This window comes from Nycticebus coucang, chromosome 14 (genome assembly GCF_027406575.1).
Source record: "Nycticebus coucang isolate mNycCou1 chromosome 14, mNycCou1.pri, whole genome shotgun sequence".
Taxonomy (NCBI): Eukaryota; Metazoa; Chordata; class Mammalia; order Primates; family Lorisidae; genus Nycticebus; species Nycticebus coucang.
This window is the reverse complement of record NC_069793.1, coordinates 92,858,758-92,877,085: the sequence shown is the minus strand read 5'-3', so window position 1 is coordinate 92,877,085 and position 18,328 is coordinate 92,858,758. Positions and strand designations below refer to the sequence as shown.

Genomic DNA, 18,328 nt, shown 5'->3' with positions numbered 1-18,328 from the left:
AGAAAATAACAGACAGAATGGCAGGCAGAAAGAAACTATATCAAAGCAAGCAAACCAGCACATATCACTCAGAACCACGTGGGTCTTTGAGAAAAAACACCCAGTGTCTGAGGGAGGAGAGGGAGTTAACCTCTTGATAAGCTGTTCAAATTCTTATCTGTAGTATGATGGGTACTACCTCCAAAGTGAAGAAAAGACAGGTACACAAAGAGTGTGCTTTGTCCTCACAGACAGAGGACAACAACAATTACATATCATTGTGAAGAAACAGTGACTATTTTCTCTCCCATAAGAAGAGATGTGTACTAGTCCTAACAGGAAAGTTTGCCCATCCTCCAGCTGGGAGGGGCTAAAAGAGATCCTATTACATCATTTGGAGCCCATCCAAACTACATGATTTTGGAAACATAACCTATATCAGTCTGAACATGTGTAGAAAAAAATCAAATATCTGTATTTGAACAACTCTTCACTATTTTTTTTAATCTTAAAAAAAAGTTGTCCAGGAGAGCTTGATAAATTTTAGCTGAGACACTATTACTGACAAGGTAAGGTCTCAGGAATCTCCATGTATTTACTTCTAATTTTAGCATTTTATTTTAACGTGCTTCCTTATTTTACACCTGTAACTAAGGTACACTGATTCTGCTCCATCCTTCCTCATGCCATTCAATATTGTAATGCCTTTTAGGACTCACAAGTATCCACTTTTTGAGCAGTACTTAACACTCTTCTCCGGTAGTTATACAATGCTCCAATCTGGGTTTCACTTTGGTCATTAAAAATTTTATGCAGTTTTAAAAGGTCTGCTTCCTCTTTTTTCCCCTAAGAGAGGAAACTTCTTTTTACCTAAATAAGAAAGAGACTGGGCAGAAAAAGTGGACCTGGAGAACTTCAACTTGAGATCAAAAACAACAAAGGGTCCTAACACATCTCATTCATCTATGGATGGATGTATTTCATCCTAAACCCAGTCTTCACGAAATAACTTAGTCCCTAGAAATGCTTACACGACCATGTGATGGTTTATGGGGGATGATAATAGTCGCAACATCAGCAATGGCCTATTAAAGACTGGGCATAGGCTACTTTTCTAAGCTATCTGCTAAAAGAGCACTTGCCAGGGAAAGAAGCAATCTATGTCTTGGCACTAACCTATGAAGTATACTACATATTTATAATTACTGAATCAATTCAGAGTAAGCATGTTTTTCCTACCACCATCTATACTAATGAGAGAAAGGAAAGAAGAGAAAGACAAAAAGGCAGGCAGAAAGGGGTATGCTGCTAATTCTATAAGGCTGTTTTACTTTAAAGCCCTAATTTTTAAACCATATTAAGACTAAGAATTCTGGGGCGGTGCCTGTGGCTCAAAGGAGTAGGGCACTGGCCCCATATACCGGAGGTGGTGTGTTCAAACCCGGCCCTGGCCAAAAGAAAAAAAAAAGACAAAGAATTCTGAAATGGCATACACCAATATCTCCACTTATCATATATGTTACTTACGAACAGGATTTGTATTTTCACTCTTTCTGCCCCTTCAAATTTTTTCAGAATCTAAACCCTTTGGAACAAAATTCACATACTACTTACTAGCCAATTAACAACCACCACCTCATGTCAAAGTTTACAGATCTCCCTTTAAGAAAATCTAACATGGCTCGGCGCCTGTGGCTCAAGCGGCTAAGGCACCAGCCACATACACCTGAGCTGGTGGGTTCAAATCCAACCCGGGCCCGCCAAACAACGACGGCTGCAACCAAAAAATAGTCGGGTGTTGTGGTGGGCGCCTGCAGTCCCAGCTACTTGGGAGGCGGAGGCAGGAGAATCACTTGAGCCCAGGAGGTGGAAGTTGCTGTGAACTGTGATGCCACGGCACTCTACCCAGGGCAACAGCTTGAGGCCCTGTCTCAAAAAAAAGAAAGAAAGAAAAGAAAATCTAACATGTAAAAAGTAGTCTAAAGTTAACACTAATGGGAACAAATATACTTGAACTATTTGCCTTGTGGAAGCATTTACTTAAGGATTCAGTAAAAAGTAGCCTTTTAATACAAAAAGTATCCTTTAATACATAAAGTCAAATCGTATGAAATTGCTAACAGGAACTGTTTTTGGCTTAGAAAACCAGTAGCTTTACATAACCAGCCTAATGATTACAAATTGCATTCACAGTAGTTCAGCTTACGTTAACTTTGTAAAAGCTATTACATAGTCCCCTACACAGCCCAAGCACAAAATGGATGCTTAGGTTACAGCAAAACAGACCCAAGGGCTCTCTGGATTCAGATACCTGGCACCACCAAGAGCAGAGATGAAGCCTAACACCGTTAAGCCCTAACACACTAGTGATCATTCTGAACACCCACTGCCACTGATGCTCTCTAGAGAGAAGCATGGCAGATTTTTATCTACAGAAACTGGCCACTGTAAGAGGAAATTACTAAGATATTGACATGGAGCCCCCCCCACAACTTTAAGAGGAAATAAAAGCAGCAGAACAAAATTTAAAAAGAAATATCCTGCATAATATTATCAGACAGATACTGTATCACTATATCCATGAAATAAGAATAGCAAGTTATTAAAAATAACATGGAGGTGCCCACAGCACAGTGGTTATGGTGTCAGTCACATACACCGAGGCTGGTGGGTTCAAATCCAGCCCGGGCCAGCTAAACAATGACAACTGCAACAACAACAAAAAACCCAGCAGGGCATTGGGGTGGGCATCTGTAGTCCCAGCCACTTGGGAGGCTGAGGCAAGAGAATTGCTTAAACCCAAGAGTTTGAGGTTGCTGTTGAGTTGTGCGCCACAGCACTCTACCGAGGGCAACCTAGTGAGACCCTGTCTCAAAATAATAACAACAACAACAATCAAACAGTGAGCTCAGAAAAGAGACACTAGAAATTAAGGATGATAAATAGTTTTTTGAAAAAAACATCAATTAATTTAATGGCTCAGCACCTGTAGCACACTGGTTATGGCGCCACATACACCGAAGGACAACTGCAAGAAAAAATAGCCGGGCATTGTGGCAGGCGCCAGTAGTCCCAGCTATTTGGGAGGCTGAGGCAAGAGAATTGCTTAAGCCCAAGGTTTGCTGTGAACCCTGATGCCACAGCACTCTACCGAGAGCGACATACTAGGGCTCTGTCTAAAAAAAGAAAAAGACTAAAAACTTAAAAGTTAAAATTGAACGGATCTCCCAGAAAGCATAATAGAGGCTAAATGAAGTAAAATAAAGGGGCAAAATAAGAAAACTAAAGATGATTTTGACTAGCAAGAATTGTAGAAAAAGAGAACAGAAAGAACAGATTGTAAGATATTACCCAGGAACTAGAAAAACATAAGTTTTCCAGGACTGTCCTTCAGTCCTTTACGGCAACTGAAGTGCAAAACTTTAAGGGGCATCATTCACATTAAAGACTGAGTTTTAGGACCATGCGTTCCTTACAATTAATTTTAAAAGGCCCACATTGGGCATATCATGAAATTAGACCACCAAAGATAAGGAGAATACAAAATCCTCACAGGAAACAAATTGGATTGAACTACTCAATTAGAAAACGGAAAGCTAGAATAAAATGGAACAATGCCTTCAAAATTCCAAGGGAAAACAATCTTAAATTCTATAACCAAACTGCCCACTAAATGTTAACAGATAAAGATATTTTTAGACACACAAAAAAATCTCAAGTTATTTCCCCTGCACTTTGTTTCTCAGCACAATGCAGAGGATAAGCAAACTTAGAGAGTGAGCAAATCAAGAAAGACAAAAATATAGTATCCAACCAAGAAGAATGATGTAAGGACTCCCCAGGACAAAAGTTTAGGATGTCCCTGATGTGACAACCCACTGCAAGACAAAAAAACTCAGGGATTTCTCCAAGGGGGCAAAAAAAAGCAACTGAAATGCAAAATCAGAGCAATCACAATTGCCTTACCAAGAAATTATGAAAGCTGTTGAGAAAACTATTAATATATCATATGGCTCAGCTATGGGCAAAACCTAAATAGTCATAATAAAGTAAAAATATTTAAACAAAAAATTACACTAATTATATTGAGAGGACATACAAAAGGATTTTGCAGGTGAAGGAACTTTAAGAGACAGCAGTATAGCATGTTTAATAAGTAGAATTTTTCTCAGTACAAAGAGAAAGTACCCCCCCCCCCACAAGAGGTGAAAGTGTTTGACTCTGGAGAAAGCAAACCGGAGAGCACGAGGAGGAGGAGGCCACTCCTTTTTCTTCATATATCTTTAAGTATTAAGAAATTTTCTAAATTGAGATATATACACACACACATACACATATATATCACTCCCCTAAAAATTAAATTTCAAAATATATGCTTATACGTGAGGCTATGAAAACCAGTATCTTCAAACACCTCTCATTGGTAGGATCTGGTGCTTCCTTGCCTCTGTCCTTTCTGGAACCTTCCAATTCCATCTAATAAATATTAGTTTTGTAATAAAAAACATATTTTAATAAAAGAAATCAGTGGCTGGGCTCAGTGGCTCACACGTATAATCCTCACACTCTGGGAGGCTAAGGCAGATGGACTGCTTGAGCTCAGAGTTCAAGAGCAGCCTAAGCAAGAGTGAGACCCTGTCTCTAGTGAAAACAGAAAATCCTGCTGGACTACTTGTACCCCAGCTACCAGGGAGGGCTAAGACAGGAGGATGCTTGAGCCCTCCTGCAGTTCAAGGAGGGCTCAAGGAGCTGAGATGACTACCCAGGGAAACAGTGAGACTCCGTCTCCAGAAAAAAGGAAAAGTAAAGAAATCCCTTCAAGCAGACGCAGCAATGTTTAGAGCAGGGCCTCTCAGGGGATATGTTCAAGACCCCTGGCCAATGCCTGAAACTGAAGAGAGTACTGAACCCTAGGTGTGCCGTTTCCTTTTTGTAAATGCCGTCTTTCTGATCTGACAACCAAGATGGCCGCTCGGTGCCTCCGGGGCAGGCAGTGTCGACAGCGTGGATGCCCCGGACTCAGGGGTAACTCGCGCCCAGACTGGCTGCACAGGATTGGAGCAAACTACTCAGAAGAGTGCACAGTTTAAAAGATACGAAGTGTTGATTTCTGGAATTCTTCATTTAGTATTTTCATGCCACAGTTTGCAGCTGGCCACTGGTAACTAAAATCTCGGGAAGCAAAACTTCGAATGTCACCGGGGAAACTACTGCACATGAAGAAAGGAGAGTGAGAAGAGTTTTGTAAATATAAAATAGGAGACCCCACATTCACATCTTATACAGAATAAAAGCTCCCATTCTGCCTCACTTTCTGCCTGTTGCACATTACAATCACTTCAGGATATGTAAGAAGTTGAATTTCAAACAATTTTCAATCCCACATTTAATTCTGTCAAAGCACACGGTAGCACATTATTACTCTAAACCCAAAATCAAATAGTCTGAAGTAAATTTTCATGTATGAATTTCAAATTTTCAAATTTTCAAAAGGCACACCTCTCTAAACCAGCACTTCCCAACCTGTGGGTCGCAACCCCCAGGAATTGTATTAAAGAACCGTGCATTAGGAAGGTTGAGAATCACTGCTCTAAATACATTTACTGGTCGGGCGGTGCCTGTGGCTCAAAAAGTAGGGTGCCAGCCCCATATACTGAGGGTGGCAGTTCAAACCTGGCCCTGGCCAAACTGTAACAACAACGACAACAAAAAAAATAGCCAGGTGTTATGGAGGGCACCTGTAGTCCCAGCTACTCAGGAGGCTGAGGCAAGAGAATCACCTAAGCCCAAGAGCTGCAGGTTGCTGTGAGCTGTGATGCCATGACACTCCACCGAGGGCAATAAAGTGAGACTCTGCCTCTAAAAAAAACAAAACACATTCACTGGTCAAATAAAGCCCTTATTTAAAAAAAAAAAAAAAACCAAACAAACAAAAAACCCTCCTCCATTTAGGTTAAGTAAGCTACAAGAAAAGGAAAGAGCTTTTAACAATATGTCCCTCCCCCACCCCCAGATCAGGACCCAGCAAAAGAATTTGATAGTCTAGTAACTAACATTATCCCAAGAAGAGACAGAGACCCACATTAATAGCACAAAGCTTTAACGATACTTGGTGAAAGAAAATCTGAACAGATACTCTCACGTAACATCATTCAAAGAAACAATAGCTTATCACTAGGTGTGTTAAAGATTATGATTCTTCTCTTGCAAAGAGCCATATGAGGATAAAACTGCTGACCATTTTCCTGTCTAGAATATTTGGGGTGGCAGGGAGAGAACTATTATGATTTATAGTAAACTTCTTTGTTTGCTTTCAGAAAGGGTCAAGTCATAAGTAAATAAAAGTGCTTCCACAGTGGCAGTACTTGTTCCCAGGAAACTTGGTGCTCCAGTACTTGAACCACCACGAACCAATCCTTCTACATAGAAACAGCAACATCCGTTTCATGATGTGAAGTTCTGAATAATCCCAGAGTCAGAAGCTCTTTTTGAAAGAAATGCATCACTTAGTAACCAGTTACAGAAACACAGCTCTTTAAGACCTTTTATACAATACTACTCAACTATTATTAAACTTTCAAGCCATAATTAATGGCTAAATTATGCTACAGAACACAGCAAATTAAGTTGGAATAATCTTAAATCTTAACGACTTATTTTTAAAATGACTTCACTTTGATTACATCCCAAGCCTAAACTTCAGTATACATTATGGCAACTAAAAATGTCCCATTTAGAGTTTACCTTTCCCCCAAAGCCCTAAGGTAAAAGTAAAAGGCAAGGTAAAATAATGCTGTCTAAAATAACAGCATTATTTTAGGGTGCTAATGTACATTATTTTTCTAATTACAAAATAAAATTTTTTTCAACATTATAAAGGATAACTGACTGATCTCAAAAAGTTTCAACTATTCAAATTCTATCTAGGGTTTCTTAAAATTTGTTTAAAATGTTTAACATAAAGCTTTTCAGAAGTATTTTTTGAATATTATTTGTATTTTTCTATTTTTTAGATGCCTCTCAAAATTCAACTTAAAGAATCTTACTTTTAGAAGAAAATTAGTGGCCGGGCACAGTGGCCCATGTCTGTAATCCTAGAACTCTGGGAGGCCAAGGTGGTCGATTGCTTAAGCTCAGAAGTTCAAGACCAGCTGGAGCAGAAGCCAGACTCCACTGCTACTAAAAATAAAAAAACCAGGCAGCGCCTGTAACTCAGTGGGTAGGGAGCCGGCCACATACACCCAGGCTGGCGGGTTCAAATCCAGCCCGGGCCAGCTAACCAACAATGACAACTCCAACAACAACAAAAAAATAGCCAGGTAATGTGGCAGGCATCCGTAATCCCAGCTACTTGGGAGGCTGAGGCAAAAGAATTGCTGAAGCCCAAGAGTTTGAGGTTGCTATGAGCTATGATGGCTACCACACTCTACCCAGTGCAAAAGAGTGAGACTTGGTCTCCAAAATAAAGAGAAAGAAAATTAGGTAATGATTCCATTTTGCAGCACTTAAACCTCCAGTTTCTTAATTATCTTTCTTAGTTCACACTAAAAATATTCAGTATTTTCCCTAGAGAGATAGTTAACTTCCTTGTTCTACTTACTCTGTTACATCTACTGTCCTCCAACTGTTTTACTGTTGTATTTTGTTGAACATAGATCCTACAGAATTTTTCTCCCTAAATTACTGTGGCACTGCATGGTGGCTAAATTAATGTGGCATCCATTCTTCCCTGGGATGTCCATGCACTGAGCAGAAATAGATTTGTTTGTTTTTGCTTTTTTTTTTTTTTTGGAGATAGAGCCTCAAGCTATTGCCCTGGGTAGAGTGCTGTGGCATCACAGCTCACAGCAACCTCCAACTCCTGAGCTTAAGCAATTCTCTTACCTCAGGCTCTCAAATAGCTGGGACTAAAGGCATCAGCCACAACGCCCGGCTATGTTTTGGTTGTAGTTGTCATGGTTGTTTGGCAGGCCTGGGCTAGATTTGAACCCGCCAGCTCTGGTGTATGTGGCTGGTGCCTTAGCCGCTTGCACTACCAGGGCCGAGACGGTTTGTTTGGGGTTTTTTTGGGTAGTGAAGAACATGCTTTCATCTTCTCCCTCCATTCAGCCTCAATAGCAAGACAAACAGGCAGGGACAGGGCCTTTCCCTCAAACAGGGAAATTCTCTGTGATTGCAGTTTAAACCATTTTTGTTTGGGATGGTGTCTGCATCTGCTTGCAACTTAATGAACATTTAATAGCAAAATCACAAGCTTTCATTTTTAAAGAGAAACCATATGGGTTATAGTTGATATAAGAAGAAACAACATAGTCTTATTTCTTATGAAACTTTCTTTTTTTTTTATTTTTTTATTTTTTTTTTTTTTGGCCGGGGCTAGGTTTGAACCCGCCACCTTCGGCATATGGGACCGGTGCTCTACCCCTTTGAGCCACAGGCACCGCCCATGAAACTTTCTTTTTAAAACATCTCCTTTATAACGGTAACAACATATACCATGAGAAGCATAACATGTGAATTTTAACAAGATACTTTAATACATCTCCTTTAGTTCAAACTTTTCTAAGGTACTTCTAACCAGGGCAATGGAGCATCCATTTCTTTTTTTATTTTATTTTTTTTTGGGGGGGTGTTAAAAAGCATGAAGTTTATTTCTCTTACATTCAAGAAACCCATACGTGAGACAATCAATCCACAGCCAGTAGGAAGTTGTTGGGAACCTTGGCTCCTTCCTGCCACTCTACTCTTTCCAAGGTGTTTTCTTCATTTTCTTCGTCTAAGGTGTCCCTAAGAGCTCCAGCCATCACATCCTTGTTCTAGGCTCTTGGATGAAAGAAACAGAGCTAGAATGATATGCTCCTCCTTTTTAAGGACCCTGCCCATAAATACCATAGAATGGTTCTCTTTATATCTCAGTCTGTGGCCATACCAGATTTCAGGGAGGTCGGGAACTCTTTTTTTTTTTTTTTTTAATTGTTGGGGATTCATTGAGGGTACAATAAACCAGGTTACACTGATTGCATTTGTTAGGTAAAGTCCCTCTTGCAATCGTGTCTTGCCCCCAAAAGGTGTGGCACACACCAAGACCCCACCTACTCCCTCCTTCCCTCTCTCTGCTCTGGAGCATCCATTTCTAAAATACATCTGTACCAGAAAAGGAAACTGCAGTGATCAATTGCATGTGCAAGGCAAGTTTCATTTAACGCTGGAATACAGCTAAGCTTTATGCCACGCGATGTCAAAAGTATCTGAAAAAAACTTTTAAAATTGTGGATCAAGATGCTCGATTTAACTTCTAATCAAATCATAGCCACAAGAAACCTTGAAATTTCACAGATTAAAAACACTGAGGCTAGTTATTCAGAAAATGATAAAAAATGGACATGAAACAAAACTATCCTTTAAAAACCATCAGAAGAACATTATCAAAACAATGCAAATATATAAACTTTTAAAATCGATGGATCAGATTCCTTAAGTCAGATTTTAAGGTCCTACCTGGTACATGATTTACAAGGAGGTCTTTGTATGTAGTAATAGTTACAAGGTATCAGAGACAATAAAATAATCTGACAAGTAAAAACAATCCTTGTAACCACGGATATTATAGAATACTAATTCAGGAAGTTATTCAGCGGTTTATAAAGAAATAGGAAGTTGTTGATCAACTACTTGAGCAACTATTTCCTGTAGGAAAACTATAAGACAGCTGAAGAAGGCAATAATTGAGAGTCATACAGGGAACGAATTCTTTTTAAATAAAAGCTCAATGTACTATGTTTAAAAAATTAGTTTCAACAGTAAATTCAGTAGAACAGGTATTATATATAGCATACAATGACTAAGCCTTTGTACGCACTGCACAACCATCCCACAGCTTCAATTTCTGCCACCGACCAATGTCGCTAGTACCATATCATTTGCCAAGAGAAGATACAAGTCTTCTCCAGAAGGCCTATCTTGCTGACATAGGGGGAGCTTTAAAAATACCAATAACTGCCTGCTTATAATCCTTCAGTAATTATGCTGCCTTGAAACTAGAAGACTTCAAAAACTCATTCGTCTATGGTCACAAGGCAATAATTAGTTGTTTCCAAAGTCAACATCTCTAAGTTTTCTCTCAAATTACATCACCTTGCATATTCAGACCATTTATAGTCACAGAGTTCTTCATGCCGAATATAAACCTCAGTAAGTTATATACTTTGTAACTTAAAACTTTGTCCCAACAGATATTTAAAGAGATGTACTTAAATACAACATTTCATTGTGGAAATGTGTGTAAAGTATGTAACTAGTTTAAGTCTTCATTCTCCATCTAGCTTGCAACAATTCCTCATTAGACACAAAAAGAAAATACGTAAGTATTGACTGCAAAGAGTATGATTTTAAAACCTTAAAACTAGGCTAACAATGAATTTTGACAATAACTTGGTACCACAAAAGTTTAGTTATCATCATCTTTGACTCAGTTAGGATATTAACCATATTTATCTATTCAGTACACAAAAATTAAGTTGTTTATGACAACCATAAACCTATAACATTATGGAAGTAGCTAACAACTGGAGAGGATAACTAATATTGCCTTATAACATTTCTCCAAATTGTATATTGTTCATAATGCAGATATCCTTTAAGAGGATGTGAAATTCTAAAAACCCACAGCACCCATCTTCCACATCCAATCCTTAGGGCCCCTCTATACAATCCCTGACAGGTACCAACTAATCCATGACTTCATCTGCTTTTAATGAGCAAGATTTACTTCTCTGGGAAAATCTAAGTTCTGAAAAGTTTGATATAAGAAAATTTGTCCATGGAGTTGAAACTACTCATATTTCTTACAATATAAAAAGACTAGGCTGGGAGTGGTGGCTCACGCCTGTAATCCTAGCACTCTGGGAGGCTAAGGCGGGTAGATTCCTGAACAAGAGTAAGACCCCATCTCTACTAAAGATAGAGAAACTAGCTAGGTGTCATGGCAGTCACCAATAGTCCCAGCTACACAGGAGGCTGAGGCAGGAGGATCACTCAAGCCCGAGAGTTTGAGGTTGCAGTGAGCTATGATGATGCCATGGCACTCTAGCCAAAGCAATAGAGACTTTCTCCAAAAAAACCCAAAAACAGAAACAAAAAACTAATCTTACTTCCACAGAAGACTTAGAGAAAAACTGTATCTTATCTCTCCACTTTACAGTTTTTTCTTTCCCAATAAACTTCTCCTTAGCCCTGCAACTAATTATCTTCCATATAGCAAAATTCTTATTTTGGCCTGGTTTACCTTCCATCCAGGCCCACGGGTGACAGGGGTGAATGAGGTAGTGGGGTGTGAATATGTATACCTTTCATTAATCCATTTATATATTACCCTTATAAGAGAAACATTTCTTCTCAAAGGAAGAATCACTGGAAACTTAAGAAGATAAATAAACACAACCCTCAGTATCTGTGCAGGATTGGTTCCATAACCTCCTACAGATATTAAAATTCTCCATGCACAAGTCTCTAAAATGCCATCGCATTTGCATATGACCTATGCACATCCTCCTATACTCTTTAAAACACCTCTAGATTACTTAAAATACTTAACATAATGTAAATGATATGTAAATAGTTGTTATGCTATATTGTTTAGGGAATAATGGTGAGAAAACTCTGCACATTGTTCAGTATGGATATATTTTCTTTTTCAAATAGTTTCGAAGATCAGCAGTTGGTTGAATTCGAAGATGCAGAACTATGGATACATAAGCCCAACTGAATATTTCAGCTCCAAAAATATCACTCATTCAAAATAATAAAAATGTAGGCCAGTGTCATCCATAGGCAATGATTACAAGATACAAAGGACGAAGATGAAGAACAAATGTTGCTCTGTTGCTCTTTAACTTCATACTTTTTGCCACAGCATCAACCAAAGAAAGAAGGCAAGCAGGTTATTAAGCTGTTTAAAAATCTCCCCAGGTCAGCATGTGACCCAGCGGGGAGAGGTTCAAAAAAGTGTAGCCTTTCTTTTTCTTCCTAACAACCTGGTTTGTTTCCACTCCTTTCCCCTCCAGGAAACATCCCTCACAGCTAGAAGCTCTTTCAATCATTTACTTTGGATGTCTGCTTGAGAACAAATGATCTTGCTTATGCAGATGAGTTTGCCAGACTTGTGTGTACTTTCCAGTCTCAGGCCCTTTTATTGTTCTGGTTGAAACCTGACCCTTTGAAATGGATACCAGGACAACAGAAAATCAATTTTTAAAAAGTAGAAAAAGTTGCAGGAAAAGAGCAAAAAACTATAGACACCTCAAGATTTAACTTTTTCCTCTGTTCTTCTAAATAAGCCCATCACGAAAGTTTCTTACATTATATGATAATACCCATCTTCAAAGACAATCAATACATGTATAAAACACATTAAAACTCACAGAAAATATCACTGGTAATTTTACCATCAGATCTAATAAATAAATATTAAATTTGCCTTAGGAGTAGACTGTCAAGACAGATCTGAATCAACACTTGTTTTCACTTTCTTACCTCAACCTCATTAAATACTATTAAGTGAGCATTTTTTTTTTTTTTTGATATAAGAGTCTCACTACATCGCCCTCAGTAGAATGCCATAGGGTCACAGCTCACAGCAACCTCAAACTCTTGAGCTTAAGCTACTTGACCTCAGCCTCCCAAATAGCTGGGACTACAGGCACCCGCCACAACGCCTGACTATTTTTTGTTGCAGCGGTCATTGTTCAGCTTGCCCGTGTGGCTAGTGCTGTTGACCACTGTGCTATGGGTGCCTAGACTAAGTGAGCATTAATTTCATTTTATAATAATTAGTTTTAGACAACATTCTGTATAAACTTGATCCAAACAAGTCAGATAAAATTAATGTATTATCTACAATTTCAAAATTAAGAGGAGATAAACTTCTATTGTAGGTCTTTTTGGTTTAATGCAATTTTGCCATTTTTGGTAAAAACAAAAAAAAGCTAATGAAAATAAACAAGGAAATGGCCTTTTTGTTTTACCAAAGAGAGATTCTGTTTTGAAGACCTACTACTTTAAAGAAGTTTGCTGCTGAATATATTAAACCTAAAAATGTGTTTCTTTTTTTGCATTGTGATGAAAAAAACTGATAAATCACAAATTGCAACTGAAGTGTTTGTCTTTTAACAACTTAAAATACTGTAAAATTCAACTCAGAAAAATCTCCTTTTGTAGTTCCTTCTCTATGAATAAAACATTTCCTTAAAATGATATAAACAGCACCACACATATTTCATAAGATAATGCTATTCTAATTCTCAGAATTTTACAATTTTTATGGTACTCTTTTTTTCTTTTTGGCCAAGCTAATTAAAAGGTTTGGCACAAACTCAAAATGTGACTATCCCAACTGCCTCAAAAGAAGAGACTGAAAAAAAGACTCTAAAACAAAAATCATTTAAGCTTTCAAACTATTACCCACATTAAAAAAGATATTTAGGTGACACCAAACTGGAAAAAAAAACTTTGAAAGATATAACTGTGCTATAATACAAATATTAAGTAAAATATAAGAATAAACAATATTCTATATCTTAACACCACTTTACTGTGTTTCCCAGTACAGGCTTTTCTTAGATAATTATCTCCCACCATTCTTTCACTTACTTTAAGAAGTATCTCTGACCAGAAGACGTCTTTGCCATCTCCCAGCCTGCTGGCAGAGGTACATCATCAGGTATCTCAAAAGAAGACTGCCGAAGATGTTGAGCTGCGGATGTGGCTGCTGGGCCAGAGACTACTCCAGTGGGGGTCAGTGTCCCAGGAGAAACTGCTCCCAACTGCAGGGAAGCTGGAGAGGAATGAGCTCGAACGTGCTGAGGAGTCAAGGCTCCTGCAGTGCCTGCATCTGTACTGGCCTATTAGGAATATTAAAATGAAAAAAATTTTAAATGTTAGATTTTTAAATTTAAATTTTTAATTTTCTATTTTCAATTTCCTTGATAAAATTTCATCACAACTAAACAAGCACCAAAGGCGAATTTCAATATTTAATATTTGACACTTGGGAACACAGGTTTTTCAAACCAATACTTTTAATTTTATGTAATTTTAATATGTATATTTTATAAACATTTGTAATTTTCTTTTTAAGACAAAGTCTCACTCTGTCACCCTGGGGTTCAGGGCCGTGGAATCATAGCTCACAGCAACCTTAAACTCTTAGGCTCAAGCAATCCTCTTGCCTCAGCCTCCCCAGTAGCTGGGAGTACAGTCCCTGCCACAACACCCAGGTATTTTTAGACACAATGTCTCACTCTTGCTCAGGCTGGTCTCAAACTCCCCAGTCTCGAATCACCTACTGCCTCCCCACGTGCTACGATTACATTTTTAAGCGCCTGTGGCTCAGTTGGTAGGGCGCCAGCCCCATATAGGGAGGGTGGCGGGTTCAAACCCGGCCCCAGCTGAACTGCAACCAAAAAATAACTGGGCCTTGTGACGGGCGCCTGTAGTCCCAGCTACTTGGGAGGCTGAGGCAAGAGAATCGCTTAAGCCCAGGAGTTGGAGGTTGCTGTGAGCTGTGTGATGCCATGGCACTCTACTGAGAGCCATAAAGTGAGACTCTGTCTCTACAAAAAAAAAAAAAAAAAAAAATTTCTAAACATTTTTAATTTGACTGATGGAGAGTCCATCTACATGAATTTCTACCTACTTCCATCAGGCATGCCATCTTTTAAAAGCAACTAATTCATAATAAATAAAACATTCCTAATCTTTTAATACATAGTAATAAAAATGTAGAATTTAAAACTTAATTTCTGAAAGGTCAAAGAAGTATCGGTGCTTTTCCAAATTCTAAAATGTTTTGTAAGTATAAACACAACCCAAAGAGTAACTATGTATTTATAAGCTATATTTTAAATAATTAACGTTTTCTAGAACAAACCCTGAAAAAACAAGCCCTTGTAATTTTTTCTACTAACAAATGCCATCAACAAGGTAATCATCACAAGTTATATGCTTTTAATGCAAGCAAAATATACGGAACTACCCCAATGTTCTTAAAAGCCATCAAATTAATGGAATTAAAACCAACCATATCTTCAAACCTAAAAGACAAAGATGTTACCAGTTTGATCGTAATATAACTTAAGAACTTACAAACACATTTACAACTATGGAATAGAAGAAAAATTCACCTAGTGTGTCACTGAATAGATAATTTCCATTTGACTCAATTTTCTCATTTGTAAAATGGTTTTCATGATGGAAAAAATGGATATACATTAAAGAATTTTCAGTCAATAGTGTATGAATAGTAGATAATCTGCATGTTTTTTTTAATTCCGTATTAGAGTTTATCAAAAAGTTAGAATTTCCTAAATTCATATAGGCAAATAAAGGAAACCAGAAGGAACCAGGAGTCCCTTAAGCCTTAAAGTCACATACAATTCTGAGTTTCCAATCAGAATAAGTATCATTTAGGAAATCCTTGGCAGAAACAAAAATTAAACTTACAGATGCACAACACTTAGTTTAAAAGCTTGTTAAATACAAACAAAACTATAGATTATGAACAGTGTAAATTTGCAAATTGCTGAATATAAACTTTTATGTAATTATTAGCTGGAATAATAAACACACCTTTCAGTTGTAAATTCTTTTTGGCTGACAAATGCCACAAAATAGGGAATTCAATCACCTAGGTCTATTTTCTTATACTTTCAAAACATAGTGAGTAACCAGTAGCACAGCTGTGTAGTCAGTAGGGTGCATGCCAACACATATTTATCAGTAATGAGAGTCCGTAAACCCACTTCCAGGGGTAAGAGAAAAAAGTATACCTAAGTCTACTTCTTACTAATTGAAGTGTTTAGGCAAGCAGCTAAATTGTTTTTCCTTCCTCCTCTCTAACCCGGGTTTTTGTCATCAGGTTAAGTGAGCTTTTCTGATTTCCAAAACCTGCTGTCTGCTACGCAAGAATATACAACAGGCCTGCAAATAGGAGCGCGAACAGCAGTGGGGGCGGCAACTCTTCTCTCCACTCAAGTTACAACCCGAGTGGGCTAACTGCATTGCGGTATTTGGAAAACCAATTAACTTTTAGGCCAAGTTCTTACGTTGAAGTTTAGACTGAAACAAGTTCTCCAAAAAAAAAGGTGGGGGGGTGGGGAGAAAAAAAGAAAGAGAACAGTAAATAAATCCCCTGGGGCCTACTGGAATGTTACCACTTCATTATAAAGTTTCACTTCAATACTGAATCAAGTTGGCAAAATAACCAAACCTTGTGTATGTGGAAAAGCAGCCATGTTCATATCCTCAATAAGAATTAAAAAGCAATGGCGATCCTAGAATTAGTCATCGCTTCCCAAACATTTACTTTTAATCACGGTTGAACTGGGCAGGACTTGGCCTATGAGTCAACCTGCAGGGTATCATCAAAGGCTTGTGTTAAAAACTAAGTGCTGTAAAGGCCAACTTGGTTCCTGCGCAACGTACAGATGTGGCTAACTCAAAAGCATTTCAGCAGACTGTAAATAATAGTCTAAAATTGGGAAATCAACACGCGAACCTACTAAGTTTGATAAGAGAGCGCCCGCCTAAGTTCCAAGGAACAAGGGAAGCGCCGGGGTGAAAACTCCATAAACAACTTCCAGGAAAGTCTGGGCAGGGGAAGCCCGAATCCTGTGCTCTGAAAGCGCCAGGCCGCGAGGAAAATAAATGCTTACAGGAGGAGGGAGGAGGAGGAGACGGAGGAGGAGGAGGAGACGAAGGAGGAGGGCAGAGGAGGAGAGAAAGGGGGAGGAGGGGGGACCCGGACCCGGAGGGGGAGGGGAAAGAGCAGGAAAGTAAATGGACCGGTTCAACCCCCATCCCTAATCAACACTGGAAAACAAGAGAACAATTATTTGACTCCCCAGGAGACTGAAGTGGACCGAGAGGCCCCGAAGGAAAGGGGGCCCAGGGCTCAACTTCACAAACTCTGCCGCCGCTGGCAACTCACCCACACGCGAATGCCAGAGGGCCCCCTCCCCCTCCGCGGCCCCGGCCCCGGCCCCGGCCCCGGCCCGGCCCGGCCGCGCGGGAGCCAAGGTGCGGAGCGCGCGGAGGCGCGCGCATTGTGCGAGCCCCCCGCGGCCGCGGCCCGGCTCCCCACCCCCTTCCTCCCGCACCTCCCCCTCCGCTGCCGCCAACCTCCCGGGAACCCGGGAAGAAAGAAAAAGAGTAATGAGGAAAGTTCGCCCCCCGGGGCTGCAACCGCGGAGAGAAACTCCAGGGAGAGAAACAAATCTCGGCCCCGGACTCCGGAGGAGTGGGGAGCCAGGAACCGCGGCCGCGCGCGCCTCCGGCTCCTCCGCTTCACCGCGAGACCCCCCGCCCCGACCCCCTCTAGGACGCCCGGAGCCTCCCGCCCCCGGCCAGAGGCGGCCGCCGCGGACCCCGAGCGCCCCCCGGCCTGGGCCCGCCCGACGGGCCGGGGACAGGGGCGGCCAAGTTACCTGTCGGGAGTGGGATTTGGGCTCCGGCGGTTTGAAGAAGGAGTCGGGCAGCTTCCGGAGCCTCATGGGCACGGTCTGCGGCACGTTGGCCGTCTTGGGGTTCATGACGGCGTTGAAGAGCGCCTCCAGGTCGGTCTCCGAGTCCCCCCGGACGTGCACGATCTGGTGCCCGGCGGGGGGTGCCGGGGGCGCCGCCTGGGACGCCGGGGCCGCCGGCTGCCCCGGCCCGGACGGCTGGCCCTGCCCCTGGGGGGTCTGCGCGGGCGGCTGCCCTGGGCCCTGGGGGGCCGGCTGAGGCGGCGGCTGCTGCCCAGGATCCATGGCTTCGGCCTCCCCGACGCGCACCCCCTGACCAGGCGGGCGAGGGCTCCGCCCGGACGTCCCGGCTGGACGGGTCGAGGTGGGCGAGGCGGCGAGCGCGGCGGGCCGGGCGGCGCTGGGCGGCGGGAGCGGCCTCTCCTCGCTCTCAGGGCCGGGGGGCTGCGCCGCGGCCCCGCATCCCCCGCCCCGGCGCCTCCGCCCCCGCCCCGCGCCCCGGCTCGGCTGGTGTGGCCGCTGCGCCTCGGGAGGGGCCGCGAGAGGTTCGGACCTGCGGCGCCGGAGAACTTTCTTCCCTCGACTCCCTTGACGGAGACCGGACAGCGACTTGCCTTCCCCTCCCCCTTTCTCTTTTATTTCCTTTCCTTGTTCCTTCCTTCCTCCCTTTCTTTTCCCTGGCGGCGGCTGCGCCCGACTGAGACAGAAACTTGCCTAAAAACTAAAGTTGAGAGACCCGCCCGCCCGAGCCGCTCGCCGGCTCCGCCTCCTCCCGGCTCTTCCTTCCTCTGCGCGCCCGCCCGCACTGAGTCTGCGGCCGGCCGCTGAGGGAA

General features: G+C 41.4%; 1 protein-coding gene across 12 annotated transcripts in view; it reads right to left on the bottom strand.

Moving 5' to 3' along the window:
* YAP1 (Yes1 associated transcriptional regulator) overlaps window positions 1–17,796 on the bottom strand; it is a 130,967-nt gene extending 113,171 nt beyond the window's left edge. For all 12 annotated transcript variants that reach the window (XM_053560891.1, XM_053560895.1, XM_053560893.1 and 9 more), the window contains exons 1-2: window positions 17,460–17,796; window positions 13,627–13,877 (exon numbers count right to left, since the gene is read on the bottom strand). In XM_053560891.1, the coding sequence (XP_053416866.1) occupies window positions 13,627–13,877; window positions 17,460–17,780 (572 nt within the window). In that variant the 5' untranslated portion in view covers window positions 17,781–17,796. The remainder of the gene's footprint in view (window positions 1–13,626; window positions 13,878–17,459) is intronic.
* Between the last annotated feature and the right edge of the window lie 532 nt (window positions 17,797–18,328).